The sequence below is a fragment of the Aquarana catesbeiana genome, linkage group LG08 (genome assembly GCF_042186555.1).
Source record: "Aquarana catesbeiana isolate 2022-GZ linkage group LG08, ASM4218655v1, whole genome shotgun sequence".
Taxonomy (NCBI): Eukaryota; Metazoa; Chordata; class Amphibia; order Anura; family Ranidae; genus Aquarana; species Aquarana catesbeiana.
The window spans coordinates 52,922,577-52,946,328 of NC_133331.1; the positions used below are offsets into that span (position 1 = coordinate 52,922,577).

General features: G+C 42.7%; 1 protein-coding gene across 5 annotated transcripts in view; it reads left to right on the plus strand.

The window, feature by feature from the left end:
• The window catches only part of AFAP1L2 (actin filament associated protein 1 like 2), a 195,598-nt gene that overhangs the window by 107,242 nt on the left and 64,604 nt on the right, over positions 1–23,752 (plus strand). For all 5 annotated transcript variants that reach the window (XM_073595844.1, XM_073595847.1, XM_073595845.1 and 2 more), the window contains exon 5: positions 17,998–18,088. In XM_073595844.1, coding sequence (XP_073451945.1) covers positions 17,998–18,088 — 91 coding nt within the window. The remainder of the gene's footprint in view (positions 1–17,997; positions 18,089–23,752) is intronic.

Here is a 23,752-nt window from a genome sequence, read left to right on the forward strand (position 1 = left end):
TTTCTGATTCTCCCTCAGTAAGTCAGACAGCGCAGTCTGCATCCTCTCTGGACAGCTGCTGAGATAAAACCAGTAGTGTGATAAATTCTATGAAGAGTGGATAGTTTCCCATGAATCAATGAATCATTATTAGTCTGAGCTTACCCAAAGGGGAGCAGTAAAGCAAAATCACCAAGCTCCATTACTAATCAGGAAGGCTTTCAATTATAATGGTTGCTCTGCGCTTATTAAATGACAGTCCAGGGTTTTTAAACATGCAATCATAATATTGTTTGAATTAAGATGATGCACTGTGGGTAAGGGTGAAAAAATATAGTGATGTCATCCTAACATGTTTCAGGCACTGGGAGCTAGAGGGAAGGTATTTACATTGCTTACAAGGGAGAGCACAGGGAAGATAGCGGACTGGTGACAGGATTAAGACAGGACTAAGATGACCGTATATACACAGCTGGGGAGCTAGAAGATCAAATATTTTTGCAACTCGCGTGAGAAGGCGTGGATAAGAAAGCACTATGCAGAACAGGGCTGCTGATAAGGCAGTACAGCCAGTCCTGTTGTACTGGACCAGGCCCTATCAGCTCAACAGGGGGGCCCGGGCACCTTTACAGTTAATTTCTGCAAAATATCAAACATGGCTTTCTAAAGCCCTGTAGGCAGAAATCTCAGTATGGTCAGATGATTTGGAGGCTAGAGGAGAGATCTGGGGTCTAATAGACTCCAGATCTCCCCATAAAGAGGACCTGTCAGGGCTCATTCTATTACATGTTCAAACCCGGGACAGGGGAGGGGCGGGGGTGGGGTCAAGGGCGGGTCAAAGGGACCCCAAAAGCTAGGCTGTATGGGGCCCCATGATTTCTAACAGCAGCCCTGGTGCAGAGGTACTAATTCAGAAAGAAGACTGGTGGAAGGTGGCACAGGAAGTGGCAGAGCTGCAGCTTCTGAAGAAAGGTCTCACAATCCTGCTGTGATGTGTAAATTGCAAGACAGACTGAACAGAATTACAGTAATAATGGTTGGAAAAGTTTACTATCTCCTATCTATAATCCAAATTGTAGGTTTGAGTGTTTACAGGGATGGGGGATCTGCAGGCCCCGACTGGGAAAGGGTGGGGTGAAACCAAAACTTATCCCACCCTGCAGGCCTTTGCATTGTGGAAAGTCCCGTTTGGCAGGAAAACATGGCTACCCGCAGACAATACATCCAATATCTCTAGAAGTGAATCTGCTCCCTAATACTGTGAAATTAGAAGCATGCTTGGAATGATATGTGCCTTTCCAACATCGGCGTGGGAAGAGAATTAGAATAAGCAAATGGTCAGGGAGGATTTTTTTTTTTTTCTTGTAATTGTGAATCTGAAACTATAGGTTTTTTTTTTTTTGTAGTGTTGCAGAGGAGGCTGTGAGGAATCTGTTCCCAATTACTTGAGGGACATTCACAGGATGAACACCCCCCCCCCCTCCCCCCTCATTGTCCTTACTGAAGAAGATTCCTGGCACGGCCACAGCGGGTCAATTCCCTGATATACAGCATCACCCATGGGAGCGGGAAATGTTTAGAATCAGCAATATTCTGCCAAAACATCGTAATCTGCAGTACGAATATGACTGACTAACCGCAGGAGATAGAGATTCTGATTAGAGATATTTGGTGTTTACTTAGACACCCAGTCATAAACACGTGTCTGTGACGATATAGCAGATATTCACCTAGGAAGTGGGACACATGCTGGAGATTCGAATTCCTCTTTTTTGGCAGGTGGTATCTTCAGTTGCTGGTGACAGAAGGAAGCATGGCTCTGCCAAACCTCTAAGGCAGGGGTCATCCTGTACCCTCAAAACTCAGACCTGATTTCTGCACCTTCACACTTCAGATCAGGCCCAATTCCTGCACGTTCAAAACTCAGAGCAGACCTAATTCCTGCTCCTTAAGACCTCAGATCAGACCCAATTCCTGCACCTTCACACCCCAGATCAGACCCAATTCCTGATCCTTAAGTCCTCCAATCAGCTCCAATTTCCACACCTTCAAACCTCAGATCAGACCCAATCCCTGCACCTTCACACCCCAGATCAGACCCAATTCCTGCACCTTCATAACTCAGATCAGACCCAATTCCTGCTACTTATGACCTCAATTTAAACCCAATTCTTTTTAATACCTCAGATTAGACCCAATTCTTGCACCTTCAAACCTCAGATCAAACCCAATTCCTGCACCTTCAAACTTTAGATCAAATCCTATTCCTGCACCTTCAAACTTTAGATCAAATCCTATTCCTGCACCTTCAAACCTCAGTTAAGATCCAATTTCTGCACTTTCACAGCTCAGATGAGGCGCAATTCCTGCACCTTAAACTTCATATCAGTTCCAATTCCTGCACCTTCAAAACTCAGTTCAGACCCAATTCCTGCACCTCGATTCCTGCATTTTAATACCACAGATCATTCCAAATTCTTGTACCATCAGACCTTGGATCAGCAAAATTCCTGCACCATCACACCTCAGATCAGCCTAATGCCTGCACATTCACACTTCAGGTCAGCCCCAATTCCTGCACCCTCAAAACTCAGATCAGACCCAATTCCTGCACCTTCACACCCCAGATCAGACCCAATTCCTGATCCTTAAGACCTCAGATCTGCTTCAATGCCGGCACCTTCAAACCTCAGATCAGCTCCAATTCCCGACACCTTCACACCTTAAGACACCAAAATTACTGCACCTTCAAGCCTCAGATCAGACCCAATTCCTGCACCTACAAACCTCAGATCAGACCCAATTCCTGCGCTTTCAAACCTCAGATCAGACCGAATTTCTGCACCCTCACACCCTAGATCAGACCCAATTCCTGCACCTTCACACCTCCAAATGAAGGCCAATTCCTGCACCTTAACACTTTAGATCAGTCCCAATTCCTGATCCTTAAGACCTCAGATAAGCTCTAATTCCTGCACCTTTACACTTCAGATTAGCCTCAATGTCTGCATTTTTATACCACATATCAGTCCAAATTCCTGCACCTTCACACCTCAGATCTGCCTAATGCCTGCACCTTCACACTTTAGATTAGCCCCAATTCCTACACCTTCACACTTCAGATCAGCCCTAATTCCTACATCTTCCAACTTCAGATCAGACCCAATTCCTGATCCTTCAAAACTCAGTTTAGACCCAATTCCTGATCCTTCAAAATTCAGTTTAGACCCAGTTCCTACACCTTCACACTTCAAATCAGCCCCAATTCCTGCTTCTTCACACCTCAGATAAGCCTAGAGCCTGCACCTTCACACTTCAGGTCGGCCCCAATTCCTACACCCTCAAACCTCAGATCACTGCAATTCCTGCACCTTCAAACCTTAAATCAGACCCAATTCCTGCACCTTCAAACCTTAGATCAGACCCAAATCCTGCACCTTCAAACCTCAGATCAGTCCCAATTCCTGCACCTTCACACCCCAGATCAGACCCGATTCCTGCACTTTCAAACCTCAGATCAAACCCAATTCCTGCACCTTCAAACCTTAGATCAGACCCAAATCCTGCACCTTCAAACCTCAGATCAGTCCCAATTCCTGCACCTTCACACCCCAGATCAGACCCGATTCCTGCACTTTCAAACCTCAGATCAAACCCAATTCCTGCACCTTCAAACCTCAGGTGAGGCCCAATTCCTGCAGCTTAAAACTTCAGATCAGTCCCAGTTCCTGCACCTTCAAAACTCAGATCCAATTCCTGATCCTTAAGACCTTAGATCATCTCCAGTTCCCGCACATTCAAAACTCAGCTCCTATTTCTGACACCTTGGCATCCCTTAGATCACTCCAATTCCTGCACCTGAAAAATCTCAGATCCGCCAAAATTTCTGCACATTCACACTTCAGATCAGCCCCAAATCCTGCACCTTCACACTTCAGATCAGCCCCAAATCCTGCACTTTCACACTTCAGATCAGCCCCAAATCCTGCACCTTCACTCCTCAGACCAGTCCCAATTCTTACACAGTCAGACTTTGAGACCGCAGGTCACCACAATTCCGGCACCTTCACACCTCAGATCAACCCAAATTCCGGTATCTACTCTGGGGTCCTCAGAGAGATAAAAAGATCCTTTTCCAGACCCAGGACTTCAGTGTATCACCCTCCAGCAAAATGTAATCCCTAGGCAATTTTCTCCAGGCCCTCAGCCCTGCAGCTGCTGAGGCCCTGACTGCAGTTTTTTGCCTCTCTGACTGTCTCCCAGGGGGAACCCCCCCCCCCCTCTTGAGAACTGGAACCATCCCCTGAGGGAAAGAACCTTCTGTTCAGGCCTCCTGCACATTTATCACCTCTCCAGCCACCGTCTGCATGCCTCCCTCCAGGGATTGGCTGGGGCATGATAAATATTGAATTAATTTTTTGAATCTCCCAGCCCTATTCTCTTCTTTTAGAGGCAGGTGGGAGTAATCAAACTCTCAGCTCAGAAAACCCAGACCAACACAATCTATCACTTCACTCACTATGGTGGAGCCCAGAAACGAAATTTACCTAGCTAGAGAGGGGCGCTACATATGTGTTTTAAACTTTTCTTTTACATTTCCTCAGTTACTTCAGGTTTGTTTCCAGGCCCAGGCAAGTGATTTCATACATCCCAGGAGTCTTCAGGAGGCCAGGAGAGATTTTTCACACCCTCCTCCCTGAATGCCTGAGCTAAGGGCAAATGGATTCCAGGAAGTAAATGCTACATGAATAATCTGCCCTTACTAAGATGGCCATGGCCAGGAATGCTAGGGGGTTGTTTTTCTCAGCAAAATAAAGCATGGACACATGGATGGGGGGTGTTTGCTTTGAATATTAAGAATCAATTAAATAAGGTTTATGGTGCTCAGATGCAAATAAATTAAATAAACTAAACTACCCCAAGAACCCCCCTCTCAAAAAGCACCCTCTTTGAATAGTTTTAGATAAAGAGTTGATTTATTCATGCAAATTTTGCCTAAGCAGCTCATTGACTAAAATTGAGAATAAAACTTGCAGACAGTAAAATTGCAAATGTTTAAATTCATTTTGCTGAAATCACTTTGCAGATCAAAGCAACACTTTAATACCGTTCACCATTCAGGTATCTGGTTGTATTAGGCTTGTTCCTGGCGCCAAAAGCACTTGGCCAAAAAAATACCAACCATGAGACTCAACATCAGTGATGAAGCACAAACATGGAAATGGGAGGATAGCAGTACAGTATATTGTGATTCATGTGTATCCAGAATCGGTAAAGCAGGGCAGCGCTGTGTTTAATGGTGGGCCTGGTGACTTGGCAGGTGGTGAGGTTCCCATGGAAGGCATAAATAAGATCTTGAATCGAAGCGATTAAGTTTTGGGTGGATTGAATTTTCTTGTAATACAAACTGTAGTAAACTGCGGCTTCTTTGTGGTCTGTGCGACCTCTTTGTTTGTGTTGTAAATTTGGGCAACATGCCACATTTTCTCTTTCCTCCCCGAGATTACCGTCCTTTCCTGCAGATTTTTATAGGAAAATTTTGACTCTTGGATTGTCTTGGCCACCATATTCTTGTGTCCCCGGGGGAGCGTCCATGAATGACAACAAGTTCACAGTGTGCGACCATTACTCTGGAGGAGGCTCACACTTCATATCCACACCATAAGCCTATTTGAAGCAGAATTCCAGGCTACCAATTTAAATCCGCCAATAAAAAAAACAGTGTATATAAAAAGTCTACACATCCCTGTGAAAATGGCAGGTTTTTAAGATGTAAAAATTCAGACCAAGATAAACCACTTCTGAATTGTCTCCACCTTTAATGTGACCTACAATCTGTGCAATTCAATTAAAAACAAACTGAAATCTTTAAAAGGGGTATAGATAAAGAAATCTTACAGTAATATGGTTGCATAAATATGCACACCCTTATACCCCGTACACACGGTCGGACATTGATCAGACATTCCGACAACAAAATCCTAGGATTTTTTCCGACGGATGTTGGCTCAAACTTGTCTTGCATACACACGGTCACACAAAGTTGTCGGAAAATCAGATCGTTCTGAACGCGGTGACGTAAAACACGTACGTCGGGACTATAAATGGGGCAGTAGCCAATAGCTTTCATCTCTTTATTTATTCTGAGCATGCGTGGCACATTGTGCGTCGGATTTGTGTACACACGATCGGAAATTCCAACAACGGATTTTGTTGTCGGAAAATTTTATAGCAAGCTCTCAAACTTTGTGTCGGAAAATCCGATGGAAAATGTGTGATAGAGCTCACACACGATCGGAATTTCCGACAACAAGGTCCTATCACACATTTTCCGTCAGAAAATCCGACCGTGTGTACGGGGCATTAGACTAATACTTTGTTGAAGCACCATTTAATTCTATGACAGCATTTGGTCTTTTAGGGTAGGATTCTATCAGCATGGTACATTTTGCCTTGGGAATCTTTGCTCACTCTTCCTTTCAGAAGAGCTTCAAATCTGTCAGATTGTGAGGACATCTCCTGTACACAAAGTATAAACAAAACCCAAGCTCTGCCCATTCTCCTCTGACATCAACAAGGCTTTTTCCTCCACACAACTGCCGCTCACTGGATATTTTCTCTTTTTTGGACCATTCTCTGTAAACCCTAGAGATGGTTGTGTGTGAAAATCCCAGTAGATCAGCAGTTTTTGAAATAGTCAGACCAGCCCGTCAGGAACCAACAACCATGCCACGTTCAAGGTCACTTAAATCCCCTTTCTTCGCTATTCTGATGCTTGGTTTGAACTTCAGCAAGTCATCTTCACCATGTCTAGATGCCTAAATGCATTGAGTTGCTGCCATGTGTTTGACTGATTAGCAAGTTGTGTTACCACGCAATTGAACAGGTATACCTAATAAAGTGGCTGGTGAGTGTATATCTTATTTGTGCAGGAGTTTCCAATGTCTTATTGTTTTGATGGTTTTTTTTTTCTGTTCTCCTCTTACCTTTTTGATGCCTTGTATTCTTGATATTAATTGTCAGGTTCCACCTCTTTGATTGATTCATTGTAGAGAAGACTCTTGTTTTTTTTTATATTTTGTTATGTTGGTATTTTATTTATGCTACAATTAAGGCCATTACGGGCAAAACGCGTTAGCTGTATCCACTGTGATTTTTCACATTGTAGCTAATAAAGATTTGTATTTTGGAACTTACCAAGTAGCCAATCTCCTGTACACAGCCCTCTTCAGGTCACCCCACAGATTTTCATTAGGATTCTGGTCTGGGCTCTGGCTGGGCCATTCCATAACTTTGATCTTCTGGTGAAGCCATTCTTTTCTTGATTTGCATGTATGCTTTGGTTTGCCGTCGTATTAAAAGACAAAATTCCTCTTCATCTTCAGCTTTATAGCAGAGGCCTGAAGGTTTTGTGCTAAAATAGGCTGATATTTGGAACTGATCATAATTCCCTCTACCTTGACTAAAGCCTCAGTTCCAGCTGAAGAAAAAAAGGCCCCAAGGCATAATATTGCCACCACCATGCTTCACTGTGGGTATGGTGTTTTTTTTGGTGATGGGCATTGTTGGTTTTGCGCCAGACATACTTTTGCTGCCCGTTGCCTGCAACAGACTGATGACATCATCTCAGCTTAGCAAAAGTGAGTGATGTTTGATGGCTTTTTAGTGATACAAGGTGGAGCTTCTCTTTAAAATTATACTGTTGTATAGTCTGACTTACTTTATACATGGAGACTTGTAACTTTGCTAAAAGGCCCACTTTTTTTTTGGTGAACGATACAAACCAGGTTTTGGTGCATTTGTACCCTAAGGACTATGGTGGAGATTTATTAAAGCTTGAGCACTCAGAATCTGGTGCAGCTGTGCATGGCAGCCAATCGGCTTCTAACTTCAACTTGTTCAATAAAGAATTGACAATAAAACTTAGAAGCTGATTGGTTTCTATGCAGAGCTGCACCAGATTTTGCATATAATAAAAATTAAATATTAGTGATTTCATGTGGGGACACATTTGAGTGTTGGCCCCTGTTTTCTCACATTTTATTTTGTTAGTGTTTGGGTTTGCGCATACATTTTTTTATCTTTTATTACCAGATTTTGCATGCTTCAGTTTTAGTAAATCTCCCCACACATAGGCATTTACAGATGTACTAGAAGAAGAGCAGGCTGAAAAAAAATAAAACACCAAAGGCGTGTTTAGGAGAGAAGCTGTAGAGATAAAAAAAAAATGCGATGACCGCCAGCCACAAGAGATCGTGACCAGGAAACACAGAACAGGGACGAGTGTGTGTAAACACACACTTCCCTGTTCTGTTCTGACAGGAGTGACAGATTGTGTGTTCCTATTAGCTAGGAACCACTTCCTGTAGTTAGCCCCCTCCCCCTTCATTTAGAATCACCTCCCAGGGAACACAGTTAACCCCTTCACTGCCAGTGACATTTTTACAGTAATCAATGCATTTTCAATCACATTGATCACTGTATTAATGCCAATGGTTCCAAAAATGTGTCAAAATTCTCCGATGTGTCCGCCATAATGTCGCAGATCGCTGCCATTACTAGTAAAAAAAAAAAATAAAAATGCTATAAATCTCTCCCCTATTTTGTAGAAGCTACAACTTTTGCGCAAACCAATTAATATACACTTATTGCGAATTTTTTTTTTACCAAAAATATGTAGAAGAATACATATCGGCCTAAACTGAGGAAAGCATATATATATATATATATATATATATATATATATATATATATATATATATATATATATATATATATATATATATATATATATATTATTTTTTTTTGGGGGGGGGATATTTATTATAGCAAAAAGTACAAAATAATGCATTTTTTTTCAAAATTGTCGCTCTTTCTTTGTTTATAGCATAAAAAATAAAAACCACAGAGGCGATCAAATACCACCAAAAGAAAGCTCTATTTATGGGAAAAAAAGGACGTCAATTTTGTTTGGGTACAACGTTGCACGACCGCGCAATTGTCAGTTAGAGCAACGCAGTGCCGAATCGCAAAGTGCTCTGATCAGGAAGGAGGTAAATACTTCCGGGGCTGAAGTGGTTAATAGGTGCGTACACGCGCTGCAGTAATGTGTTATATAATTTAAAAAAATAAATATATATATATATATATATATATATATATATATATATATATATATATATATATATATATATATATATATATATATATATATATATATATAATATATATATAAATGAGGACTGCTGCAAAAATGCAAACAGTGCCTTATTCTTCACTGTGCAGGTGATAAAGTGCCGCACTCCTCTCCTTTGTGCCCTTACTCACCAGCATTTTATGACTCTACATCTAGAGTCTATTTGCACCTATATTTCCATCTAAGGCTGCTGTTCTTGTCTCCTCTTCTCCACTTGATAGATGGCAGGGTTTGGTAGTGTTCTCCCGTTCATGTAAACAGGATTACAAGAGAATCCCCATAGTGTAACTCCATTTTTATTCAAGGTTAAAAAGTATAAAAATGTTAACTCCTAAACAGTCAGTAATACAAAGCATGCGGTGTCGGTTCAGAGCCGTCACCGCGGCATGCGCACCAAAGACCGGACGTAACATCCCCGGAAGACCCATACTTACGCGTTTACTCTCCCACAGGACATCTTCAGAGGCTTTTACATGCAAGGTGAGTCTGTCCCGGTCCTCTTGTATCTTAAGCCTCTCTATTTGTCAGTGAGGTCGCCCATCACATTAAATGACAGGGGGGAGGGCAAAAGCTTTAGTTCCAACAGACAGGACTTGTCCAGGATCCACTTTAATGCTCAAACACTTGTTACACCTAAAAGAGTGTAATACGCAGCTTTAGGTGTGTTTTTTAAGCATCTTTTCTCATGCCAGGAGTTCTGGCATTCAGAGGGACTAAACCGACACCCCATGTGCATGAGGCCTAAATGGAATACATAAGAATATGTTATATAATGTGCCCAGAGGAGCTCCATAAATAACAAAAATCATATAGTCCCTATTATGGCAGTGCTGTCATGTGTTTAAACAATGCACATTTCATCCACTGACAGCGATTTAATGATGAGGCCACTAATAGTTGCACTCTGCTTCCTGTTCCTATAGAGGAACCACAAGCATTGGAACTATTCTGTCTAGATCCGTAGTTGGCAAAATCTCTGCAAGTACAGTGATTTCTCAGTCCAGCTGCCGTTCATAAAACACTGGGGAGGGGGAGAGATAATGGTCAGAATTGTTATTTTGTAGACTGCACCCATTTAGCCCTCATTCACACTGAATGCGGCTTTGAAATTGCGCAATTTCATCTGAAATCACACAATTTCAAAGCTGCATGTCAGTGCGACTTTGAAGACATCTGTGCGGCTTCATGCACAGATGTCTATGCAAGTTTCACCCAAAATCGACAAAAGTAGTGCAGGAGCTACTTTTTTCAAATCAATGAGACACCGCAAAGTCAGCTTTGCATAGATGTGAACATGGTTTTGGGCGGCACAGTGGGTAGCATTCTTGCCTAGCAGTAAAAAGAGTCCCTGGTTCGAATCCCAATCATTACACCACCTGCCTGGAGTTTGCATGTTCTCCCTGTGCCTGCGTGGGTTTCCTCCGGGTACTCCGCTTTCCTCCCACACTCCAGAGAAGTGCTGGTAGGTTAATTGGCTTCTGTCTAAATTGGCCCTGGTATATGAATGTGAGTTAGGGACCTTAGATTGTAAGCTCCTTGAGGGTAGGGACTGATGTGAACGTACAATGTATATGTAAAGCGCTGCGTAAATTGACGGCACTATAGAAGTACCTTAAATAATAATAATAATAATAATGGCCATAGACGACAATAGGCTGTGACTTGTCAAATCGCATGACAAGTCACTCCAATGTGAACGAGGGCTTATAAAGTTTCTCCAGAAAGTTGTATTTCTTATTTTCCTGTGTTTTTCCTTTCCTACCCTTTATTTCCTTCCTTACCTTGCTTGCCTGCTCTCTTTTTTCTTGTCTTCCTCTCCCCTCTTTCATCCCTCCTTTGTTTCCCTTTTCCTCCTTTCCTTCCTTCCTTCCTTCCTTCCTTCCTTCCTTCCTTCCTTCCTTCCTTCCTTCCTTCCTTCCTTCCTTCCTTCCTTCCTTCCTTCCTTCCTTCTTGATTTTTCTTTCTTTCTTTTTCTTCCCCCTTTCATTCCTTTTTATTTTGCTCTTTTCCTTTTAAAGTTGCTTTCCTTTTGCTTCTTTTCCATCTGCCTCTCCACTTTTTTTTTTTTTTTCTACCCTTCTTTGCATACCTATCCTTCCTTTTCTCTATTACTTTTTTTCTTCCATTCCTTCTATTTGTCTGCCCTTCAAGAGGAAGTAAAGTCTTCCTCTTTAATTGTACCTACAGGTAAGCCTATAATAAGGCTTACCTAGAGGTACTGTAACTATCTCTTAAACTTACACTGTTTAGGAGATATTTACTATATATGCGGACGTCATAGGCGCATGCGCACTGAAGGAAGGGCTCGCTCATGCCATTTCTTCAGGACCTGTGCCCGGCGGCACCCTCACGCATGTGCAGGAGTGACATCATCGCGGCTCCGGCCAATCACAGTGCCGGAGCCCGCCAACCCGGAAGTAACTCCGGAAAAGATGCTGGCCGTGGAAGGAGTGTGGGCGGCACTGCAGGGCATCGTTCTAAGGTAAGTATTTAATAATGAGCTAGTATGCGATGCATACTAGCTCATTATGCCTTTGTCTTGCAGGTTTTTTGCTTATTTTTTTGGTATTTTTTTCGGAGGTTGACAACCTCTTTCACACAGATATACAGAAGTGGGGAGTTATCGGCCCATCTTTAAATGATAAGTTCACCTTTGGGAACATGTTAGATTATCCCACTCCTGCAGCTGCTCCCCGATTCCCCCAAAGCCCCCCCCCCCAACCTGCTGTTGGGGAGTTTCTCACCGCACCGACTGTCACTAATTGAAAAGAGTGTGGCTATGTGGGGCTCCGCCCACACGGCTTAGCCATTCATTCACAGAATTTTGTGAATGAATGAACTACAACCGACAGCCTTTGTGGCTTACGGCTTTTAGTTCTCAAAGGACTACCAGGGTGCTGTTGAGCGCTCTTGGTAGTTCATTGAACCTTCCTGTCATTGTATAACTGCCTGCTGGTACGAGGTAGGAACTGACAGTCTGCAGGAGCCCTGCATTGCATCTGCAGATCCCCGGTACAATGCTGTCCAGGCTTCTACAAAAAAAAAAATAATAGTACATGCCAATTTTTTTACTTTCAAAAAATGTCCATTTACTTATTTCTTTTTTTAAAAGTGAACTTATCCTTTTAATAGGGACATTTCCAGGAAGTGGAACTTTTCAGGAACACATTTTACAATCAAAGTCTTTCTGGCTTAAGACAAGTTGCCAACCAAAAGACTGTAAATCTCTGTGGATATTGCAGCTTGTATATACAGCATTAATCATAATTGGAGAAAGTGTGAGCCACACTGAGGATTGTTTAATGTGCTGCGGAGAGCCACCGCGGCCAAATCAATTATCTCTGGTTGGTTACAGCTCAGTTTTCATGCCGGGTGGGTGTTGGAATAGGACTGAAGCCTCCTGAACTTCATTTCATCCAAGAAACGTCAACTTTTCCAAAAGTGTAGGATGAACTCCAGGGAGGGGAGCACATCAAATATTTTCTGATGTCACTCTTGGTGTGGACGTTAACTAGTGCTGAAGATGATGGCACAGGAGAACGTCATTCTCTCACCTTGCAGTCTTGTTACTCCAGTAGGGGTGAGCCAGATCAGTCATAATAAATTTGATCTTAGAAAAAAAAAAGAGAAGTTTGGTTAGGCAATCTGTGCCTCGGAGTTGTGGTGTCATACTAAGTAAAGCAGATCAGAGAATGTGTAATGTTGAAGTGAGCAGATGGTATTGTGGAGAAAGATTGGAGTGCAGTGTGAACAGACATTGTAGGGGTGTAGTGCAGTCAGCGGGGGTGGGGGGGTGGGGGTTGGAGAGAGTTGCTGGAGAATATAATGTAGAGTGCGGGGTTGGGGGGCACATAGCTGCTGGGGAATGTAGTGTGGACCCTGGGGAGAGAGCTACCATTGTGTTGATGGTGGAGGAAGAACAGACAATGTAATGCAGATGCTGGGAATTGGAAGACCTAAACAGTGATTATAAAAGAACCAATAATAAGGTGTGGGGCAAAATGAACAATGTGCTGGGGACTTAAAGCGGAGTTTCACTCATTTTTACAAGGTGGCCTTAAACTAAAGACCACCCCTCCACCCCTTGTCGTCAATGGAAAAAAAAAATTATATATATACATATATAATATTATATATAATATATATATATATGTGTGAACCCGGGCTTAAACTGACTTCACCTGCAGATCACAAGTCATCCCTTTGATCTGTAGATGAATAAATAGAAAGATACAAAATTAAACAATGTTTTTTTTTTTTTTTTCTTTCTGTTTTAGGGCTGAGCAATTCTGTTTTTTGTTTTTTTTTGACAGCTCCAACTGCTGGGACTTTGTTTACACTTCAGCTGTCAAAGGGGAACCCCACTGACAGCTGCCTTGTTTACCTAGGCAGACTGCCTTTCTGCTTCTGTAACAAATGTTCGGTGGATGCTGGTGGACATCGAGTCCACGGGACCTGCTGATCGGCATAATCACTTTTGTACCCACTACCCGGAAGTGCAGGTTGAAGTATATATACATGATCCTGCGCACAGCCGCCCTGTAGCAGTAAAACAGCTATACAGCGGACGGCTAGAGGCTAATCAATGTTCCCACTACAGACTGCTGAGGTCCGAGAGCTGCATATCATATACCAAAGGGCTGCATGTGGCCCTCAGGCCACAGGTTGGGCACCAGGGTTCTAGAGGGATCCCACAGGTATGATACATGGGCCCGACCATATAGAGTAGTGCATTACAGTGCGTTGTGGTAGACTACAACACATGTGCGGTAGGGTGTTAAGAATGAATGACACTTTGCACGAGCTAGAGCACGCATTCCTGTATCATACAGGTATAACCCGGCTTTAGCGGAGTCCTGAAAACAGCCCTTTACCAAACACACAGTCCTGGTCAGATTCCGATCTGGTGTTTGCAGATCATGGATGGCTTAGAAACGTTCCCTCAGCCCCTTCGGAGTCTGTCAGTGAAGGGGTTATCCTCCACTAGACTCGATTGTGCCAAATATATCTCCCAATTTTCCGTGGAGTTCTTGTGAAGCGCAGAGAAAGCGGTGAGTCATATCAGTGAGGGGGGGGATGCAGTGATCCAGAGGGGTCACCCCCCCACCCTTCTACTGACAATAATACAGAATACAGAGCTGGGATCTGTCCCTCTGTTCCCACACAGTTCCTGTGACCCCAGAAAACAAACAGACGCATTATATAGAGCAGTGACGGCCCAGCCGAGACCTTTCCACGCTGCTAATCACCACCCTCACAATGCAGAGCCATGCTGTGTGCAAACAGACCTCTCGCAGAATGGTACCATGAATTTATATTCTATATATTATTCTAGATTAAATATACTGCCACTGTGCAGAGTCTATACAAAGAGGAAGAACGGATACTGAGAATTACACCCAGCTTACAGGACAAGAGAAGTAGTACTGTGCAGAGTCCACACATACAGAATAAGAACAGATACTGAGAATTACACCCAGCATACAGGGCAAGAGAAGTAGTACTGTGCAGAGTCCATACATACAGAAAAAGAACAGATACTGAGAAATCCCAGCATACAGGACAAAAGAAGTGGTACTGTGCAGGGTCCATGCATACAGAATAAGAACAGATACTGAGAATTACACCCAACATACAGGGCAGGAGAAATAGTACTGTGCAGAGTCCATACATACAGAATAAGAACATATACTGAGAATTACACCCATAATACAGGACAAGAGAAGTAGTACTGTGCAGAGTCCATACATACAGAAAAAGAACAGATACTGAGAAATCCCAGCATACAGGACAAAAGAAGTAGTACTGTGCAGGGTCCATGTATACAGAATAAGCACAGATACTGAGAATTACACCCAGCATACAGGACAAGAGAAGTAGTACTGTACAGGGTCCATTTATACAGAATAAGAAGAGATACTGAGAATTACACCCAGCATGCAGGACAAGAGAAATTGTGCTGTGCAGCTGGTCATTCTTGCAATTTTAAAGGAAGAGGAATTTACGCTTTTGGACCAGGAATATTGTCTTTCCATTAGGAAGGAGTGACTGGCACCCTGGAACATTTTTTAACCTGTTAGGCAATGTTTGGAATGTTTTTGATTCGGAGCCGATTGTTTATGCGGAACTGATCTCATCGTTGGAGTCATTGGAAAGATGGGAAAGTGTTTTATATTTAGTTTCCCTGATCGATGACCCCGCAGATCCTGTATACACACACGTCATGTGCTATCTGTGAAATAAAACATGCAGGTCTTCTGTTATTTCCCTGCTCAGCCTGTCATTTTATCCAGGAAGCAAAGGAGGTGGGGGAGGGGCAGGAGAGTTTATTATGGTCTAGACTTCAAAGAATGATATTTTTGTCATTTTTCTCTCTTGTTTCTCCTCTGGCTTTGAACTGATTTTGTGACTTTGACTGCAAAATACAGTCACTTAAGACATCCAGTCATGTGCTTGTTCCTGTCCCAGTGTAACACATAGGTTAGGGTTCCCCCTTATGTTATGGGAGCATGTGGACAAGAGGGGCAGTCTCTTTGTGAAAGTTGGCAGTTTTCTCTAAAGATTCCCAGCTTTATTATTTTTTTCCTATGGGCAGCAACTCAGGTTTAGTCAGGCTTATGTATTGTTGGCCAATTGGCAACCATACTCTCCAAGAGTAGAGGGACTCTGCTTTGATTGGGTGATGGCAAGCTTTGGACACCACTAGGAAGTCCAATTCCAGTTGCAAACTTTTTAAAATCATATCTCTTGCTTTTCTAAAAATATGAAAAGAGCTCTGACTCCTCTCAGACCCTGTCCCCCCACAGGCTTACCACTCTGCGATCCAGTGCCCCTTTTTTTCCTGAATTTACTGACGGCACCAGTTTCGGCAGAACCCTTCTCCACATTACAAGACCTCCACTCATGCTGTGTTTTCTTGTTTGGAAGACTCCAAAACTTTGTCTCCTTGAAACCATCAGGCCTTAATCAGGCCTTGATGGCCGAAACATGTTAGCTTTTTTGACTGTTGTTCACCTGCAATAATCAAACAATGTTTTAGCTGTCTTCCATAGCACCAACTGTTGAATAAATGCCTGTGTGTGCTAAAGTGAGTGCAATTCAAGGTTCTACTACAAATCACGATCACATCCAAGCAGGCTATTGTGAAAGCTTGGAAGACTCCAAAACTCTGTCTCCTTGAAACAAAGTATATAAAAATTTGACAACTATGGATGGACCACTTCCTGCCGCCGAGCTTTGACTCCTCACTACTCGACCCCTGAATAGGAAAATGACCTAATATATCCTGGCTTCAACCAACACGATATTGTATACTTGTCAACTCAAGAAAGATCCTGGATCCCCCATTTTCCCCACTCATTACCCTGCTCCCCTTTCTTCTAAATCCAAATCACTTTTTTCTTTTTACCTCTTAACTTGGACTCATGTAACTGTATTACGTTTATTAATTTTACTCACTTCAGGAAAAAGAATATAATGTTCTAATACTCCACAATTCAGAAATCAACCGACTACCTAGGAATACATTATTCTAGTACAGTGATATATACTATATTTCAGAATTTTCTGGATTGTGAATGACTTTTTACATCATTTGTATTTTGGACAATGTAACTTATTTTCTTAATACAAAAAATAGAACCAGAAAAATCGAAATTTTCATAAGGAATTTGATAAGGAAATGCTGTGTTTGACTTGCCTTTGCCTGCTGTCAATAGAACACACTGCATCTAAAGAAATGGGGCGCAACGCAAAGCTGGTCAAACACAGCTTCTGAACTGGTACAGCTTAAGTAAAATCCTATGGGACTTTGCTGACGTGTTTGACATGCATTCAACAGGCACAAGCCCTATAAAAGGTCCTGATAGGAGGGGCCTAGAACTTATTTTTTAAACAGGAATCAGGGCTTCTGTGCAGCTTCCACGTGTCCGCAGAGGTGATTGATGAATGTGGCAATCTTATAGCAGTTCAGTAAAATATTTAAGGCTAATCATAACTAGGAGCAGTAATGAGTCACTCAGGCATGTTTTTCCACAATGCACAGAAATATACATGGTGCTTAGTGAAGTGCTGCAGAGCCATTCATTATTAAGGGCACCCCAACACATAGAAACGCACTACTTTGCATTGTGATATACTGCCTTTCGATAAGGGTAGATGCGCCTTTTTTTGGTGCAATTTAGTGCACCAGGGAGCCCATTCAATTAAATGGCTTGTAATTGTTGGCAATGACAATTAAACAGGAGAATTTGGCATCTGAAGCAGCTGTCCATGGCAATCAATCAGCTTCTATCTTTCATAAGTGAACATGCTGATTGGTTGTTATGCACTGCTACTCCAGATTATATCTGCTGAATTTTAGATAAAGGAGCAGTAATGGGTGCCTCAGTCATGCCACAGCACCCATTATCACCCTAGCGATATCTTCCTTAGAGCAGGTCTTTACATTGCAGTTCTAAGGAGAAAAGTGAAGAGTTACAAGTATATTACCGTCGCCATAAGATGAGGACTGTGGTGCTTTTTAAATGCTGGAGAGGTCATACAAAGAGGGCTAGATATTCAATATCCCTTCCTGTTATTTTTGGGAAGTTGGGAACATATCTACCCATGTGTGGCCAAACAAATGTCTGCTGTACTCTACTTTGTACCCTACTTTGCACAGAATTCTACCAATGACTCGCTTTGCAGGACTGAGTGGAGTTGTCCTTGAAGGATGATGTAATAGAGAGGCATGAATTTCTGTCAGGATACTAAGACTGGAGAATGGTGTTAATGTGCAGCTGACATAGTGAATGACAAGTTCTATTGTGTTTCCGTCACAGGTCCAGGAGAGAGTACAGGTGTCTGCAGTCAAGGCCGAATCTCCGGAGGGGTACTATGAGGAGGCTGAACCCTATGATGCATCCGTTAACGGTACTTAATTTTTTACTTTGTATGTGATAAATCTCTGATGTCTGAGGTCTCTCCTCTGGACTCAACATTGACTTTTTTTGTTTAGTTTAAATATTGTTTATGAAAATGAGGTTATGTGCATTAAATTATTGACACTAGGTAACAATGTTACCTCTTTTATAATAGGATCATCTTCAGGTATTTTTCCTCTTTATTTTCACCAGGTGATCCTGTAGCCAGTGCCATGCTTTCTGTCCCAGGGGAAGCAGTGTGTTCACCCTAATGCCCCATACACATGATCAGAAATTCTGCCAACAAAAGTCAGATGTGAGCTTTTGGTCAGAAATTCCGACCGTGTGTATGCTCCATCGGACTTTTGCAGCAAAAGATTGAGAGCAGGTTCTCTATTTTCCGTCGGAAAAAGTTCTTATCCAAAAATGCGTTTGTATGCAATTCAGACGCGCAAAAAATCACGCATGCTTGGAAACAATTCGATGCATGCTCAGAAGCATTGAACTTCATTTTCTCGGCTTGTCATAGTGTTGTACGTCACTGCGTTCTTGATGGTCGAAAGTTCAGAGAACTTTTGTATGACCGTGTGTATGCAAGGCAAGCTTGAGCGGAATTCCATCGGAAAAAAGTTTTTTCTGACGGAATTTCTGATCGTGTGTACGTGGCATAAGACAGTGTCCTAGGACTACAGAACACCTCTCCTCATCTCCATAACATGGGAGGTGTTTTGTGGAGCTCAGAGAGAGCTGGAAACATTGTAACTGATAGCAGCACAGGCAAAGAGCACAGGAAGTTATCGGCTCAACAAGATCAATGGGTATTTTTTTTGCACTTCTCAAACAGATATATAACAGAACACCTTTAACGAGATATTTAACAGACCACAAAGGGAGCAAATAAGAGAAATTCACGTACACTGTAATTGTTCTCTACGATGTATGGGCCGGGTTTATATTATCACAAACAGAATCTTGTAGAAGTTGATAGGTGACTTTGGGCAAAGTCAGCGGTGTTCACATGCACTATATTGTCAAAAGTATTGGTACGTCTGCCTTTACACGCACACAAACTTGATATTAATATTGAATTGGCCCTTCCTTTGCAACTATAAGAGCTTCAACTCTTCTGGGAAGGCTGTCCACAAGGTTTAGGAGTGTGTCTATGGGAATGTTTGACCATTCTTCCAGAGGTCAGGTGACGTGAAGGCCTTGCCCGCAGTCTCCACTTTAATTCATCCCAAAGGTGTTCTATCGGGCTGAGGTCAGGACTCTGTGCAGGCCATTCAAGTTCCTCCACCCCAAACTCGCTCATCCATGTCTTTATGGACTTTGTGTACTGGTGCGCAGCCATGTTGGAACAGGGAGGGGCCATCCCCAAACTGTTTCTACAAATTTGAGAGCTTGAAATTGTCCAAAATGTCTTGGTATGCTGATGCCTTAAAAGTTCCTTTCACTGGAACTAATGGGCCAAGCACAACCCCTGAAAAACTTGCTCGCACTATAATCCCCCCCCCCCCCTCCACCAAATTACTTGGACCAGTGCACAAAGCAAGGTCCATAACATGAGTGAGTTTGGGGTGGAGGAACTTAAATGGCATGAACAGAGTCCTGACCTTAACCCGATAGAACACCTTTGGGATGAATTAGAGTGGAGACTGCAAGCCAGGCCTTCTCGCCCAACATCAGTGCCTGACCTCACAAATGCACTTCTGGAAGAATGGTCAAACATTCCCATAGACACACTCCTAAACCTTGTGGACAGCCTTCCCAGAAGAGTTGAAGCTGTTATAGCTGCAAAGGGAGGACCAACTCAATATTGAACCCTATGGACTAAGACTGGGATGCCATTAAAATGCGTGTAAAGGCAGGTGTCCCAATACTTTTGACAATATAGTGTATGTTCATTTCCCAATGATACATGTCATTGTGCCAGGTCTGTGCTGTGATATTGTACAGGGTTTTTTTAAATTGTGTTCACAAGTCACCAAACAGAGCTCAGGGCTGTCAGTGTTATTTGGAGCATCAGTGAAGGACACTGGTCTGCCAGGGACGAATTATTTACTTCTAGAGAAAATATCAGCTTAATTTAAAGGGATACTAAAGATAGTTTTCTTAGCTGAATTGTTCCTAGCAGCAGAGAATGCACATGTATTTTACATTTACACCAATCAGCCATAACATTATGACCACTGACAGATAAGGTGAATAACATTCATTATCACTACACAATGACATCTAAAAGTCAGTGGAATAAGGCAGCAAGTGAACATGTTGTCCCTGAAGTTGATTGGTTGAAAGCAGAAAAAAATGGACATTTTGTTGTGTATGGGGCTTTGTAGCTGTGGTCAGGGTGTCCACGCTGACCCATGTTCACAGCCAAAAGCACCTACAATGGGCACATGAGCATCAGAACTGGACCAGGGAGCAATGGAAGAAGGTCGCCTGGTCTAAAGAATCTAATTTTTCTCTTTTATACATCATGTGGATGGCCGGGTGTGTGTGTGTGTCGGTCACTTATCTGGGGGAAGAGATGGCACCAGTATGGGAAGAAGTAGTGTAACATGCAAAACACAATCAATCCATGAAACATAAAAAATGTGATAATGCACTATTGGTAAAAGAAGTGTCAAAATCAGATATACAGAACCCAAATAAAGTGAATGATCCAAAATCTTCTTTCCATGATTCCAATTGTGCAATACCAGTGACACTCCACCAGGTGACATCTTCTCACCTCCAAGTTCTGACCTCAGTAATACAGAAGGTCATCACAGCGCTTTCCCCCAACAGGGATGTCAGTGATAGTCAACTGGTCTCTTTCACTTCACCTATGTTTCTCTCCAACTCGTGCCATCTGGTTAGACCTACTGCATGAAAAAGAAAGAAGGGAACACATAGTGCTCACTGATGGTTTATTTAAAATTAAATATAGGAATATAAACGCTCACAAAGAAAGGAATATTTCTCACTTATAATAAGGCGTATCTTACTAAAGCAGTTCTGACTGATCGGACGTAACGCGTATAGGGGGGGCAGAGTCACACACCAATGACGTCATCACGCTTTCAGTGCCGGAGCTAATACACAGTGTAGGGATCCATCTATGGGATCTCAGTGTTATTAGTTTAGTATGCCGCCTTATACGCGAGACTGCACCATATTTGCACCTTGGTCTTGCTTTATCTGGTTTTGACACTTATTTTACCATAATGGATTATCACATTATTTATGTTTCGGGATTAAATGTGTTTTGCATCTTACACTAATAAACATTTCCATTATGAGATTTCATATGTGTGAGATTTATGTATTTTTTTTGGGTAGCCCTACACTGCTTTGTATTACTTTTTTATTGCTATAAGTTTTTGTTTATTGCTGTCTGTGACCCCATTCGGGATATTCACCCTCTCTATTTCTCTTTAGCTTTATTACTATAAGGGAAAGAAAATCTGTTGTCCCCAGAACAGGATTAGAGGGGAAATCTTTCAACGGGGACACTAGTTTGGTGTTACCAGGGATTGCCTCACTTTGAAGGGATTTCCTCTCACTTCCTGTTTGACTACGGGACAGGAAGTGAAGGGAAATCTCCCCAATGGGACACAGATGACAAAAAAAAAAAAAAAAATGGGTTGCTCTTTTTCAGCCAAGCTTAAAGTATAACTAAAGGCAAAACTTTTTTTTTATTAGTTTGGATAGAGTGGAGAGGGATTAGAACTCCTGTCAGGTTTATGTTGCTGTTGGTGTCCCTTTTAAGGAGACTGGGGGGCTCCTGCACACAGAAGGTTTTTTATCTTCATGCATAGAATGCATAAAGGTAAAAAGCCTTCAGCCTTTACAACCACTTTTAAGGGCCAGTTCATGCCACATGCAGTCCAATGCGTTTTGTTTTTTTTTTGCATAAAAAACGCATGGAAAGTAGGTTACAGTATATGATTTCCAATGGCATAGTTCACACCAGTGCGCTTAGTTGCAGCGTGTTCTAGTTCCAGAAAAAAAAGTAGAACATGCTGCATTTTTTCTGCACTGGACTGTACTGGAACGCTGTAAAACACATCAAAAACGCACTGGAACGCGCCTCAACGTATCAAAAACGCACTGGAATACACACGCCCTTAAGGCTGCATTCACACTTCAGTGCTTTGATAGTAATAAGGAGAGCCGGCAAAACTGTAATCCTTGAAGTGACGTTTATTGGTACATCAGAGTGACAATAAAACAATAAAGCTGACGCGTTTCGGCAATAGCCTTAGTTCAGTGCTTTGAATCGCAGGCAGATTTGCCGCAAAAATGCCCGCAATTTGAAAGTGCCAGTGCATGAATGACAAATCGCAGCAACCTTGGGAAGCATGTCGCCCAAAAAGTAGCTCCTGAACTTTTTTGGGGTGACATGCTTCCCGCGATGCTGGTTGCCACGATTGCAGTGCGATTTATCGCGAGACAATGGCGGCAGACCCGCACTGCGATTTGAGGTGTCATTCAAATGAATGGCATCTCAAATGGGAGTCCTGCGATTGGTCATTCACACATCGGCGCTTTCAATTCGTGGGCAGAATCGTGGCAAATCTGCCTGCGATTCAAAATGCAAGTGTGAATGCAGCCTTACGGTTAAGAAAAAAGAGGGGGGGAGGCACTGGACTGCATCAAAAACGCATCAAAAACACACTGGAACGCATCAAAAACATGTCAAACAAACGCGCGTGCAGAAAAGCATCCGGAATGCATCCGCACTGTGTTTCTATGGTGTGAAGTGGTCCTAGATTACAGGACCATTATTAGTGGATGATGGATGAAGATGTTGGATGATGACAGGTGATAGAAGTGGTGTGGATTGTGGTGATTGTATCATGGTCGGTGTCGGGGGGGGGGGGAATACACCGTGCGGTATGAAGTCGTGTTTGTCTCTGCGCCTCGGCTCACCGCGATGGAGGACGGACGTATTATCCGCGTTTCTCTTCCTCCTGTGAAGGTTTTTGTTCCACCTTGGAGGCTCGTCATTGAGAACTCCCTTCTCCTTTCATCTGGCAGCTTCCTGTTTGCAGAGACGATCGGTGTTGCGGATTTTGTAGTGATCACGTTCATGTCTTTGTTTAAAGCTGACTGGTGTGTACGGCCCAGATCCTGTATACCTAGTAAAAGTAGAATCTCATATAATCATTACATCTGAACACTGGCCTTCCCAGTTGTACGGATCCTCTCTTGTACTGAAACGGCTTACTCTGATTTCACTGCACACTGTGAGCTTCTCACATTGTGCATTAGAAGCTGCAGCAAGTCAGATAGAAACTACAAGAAAAACAGAAATGGAAGGTGGGCACACCTAGTGCATTACCAAAGATAATTTAATAATAAGACATTTTTATATAAAAGTGAGTACTCACAAAATGCAACTGACAAAAGGCCAGAAAAACAATGCATGGACATGCACAGAACACTGGGTACAGCTAACGCGTTTCAGGGGGCGCACCCCCTTCCTCAGAGCTAGGCTGAAAGTGACTGTGTTTTTAGTAAGTCAGATAGAGCCTGCCGCATTTCCTGGCTGGAGGACGGCCAGCATTGTCCAGCATCATCCAGCCCTTTCCTCCCCTGTATTACTGTCCCTGGCCCACCCCTTTTATTGGATTGGATTTCAGTTCAATGGACGCTCAGCATCGCATGTGGGCGTTACCTAGGCCAG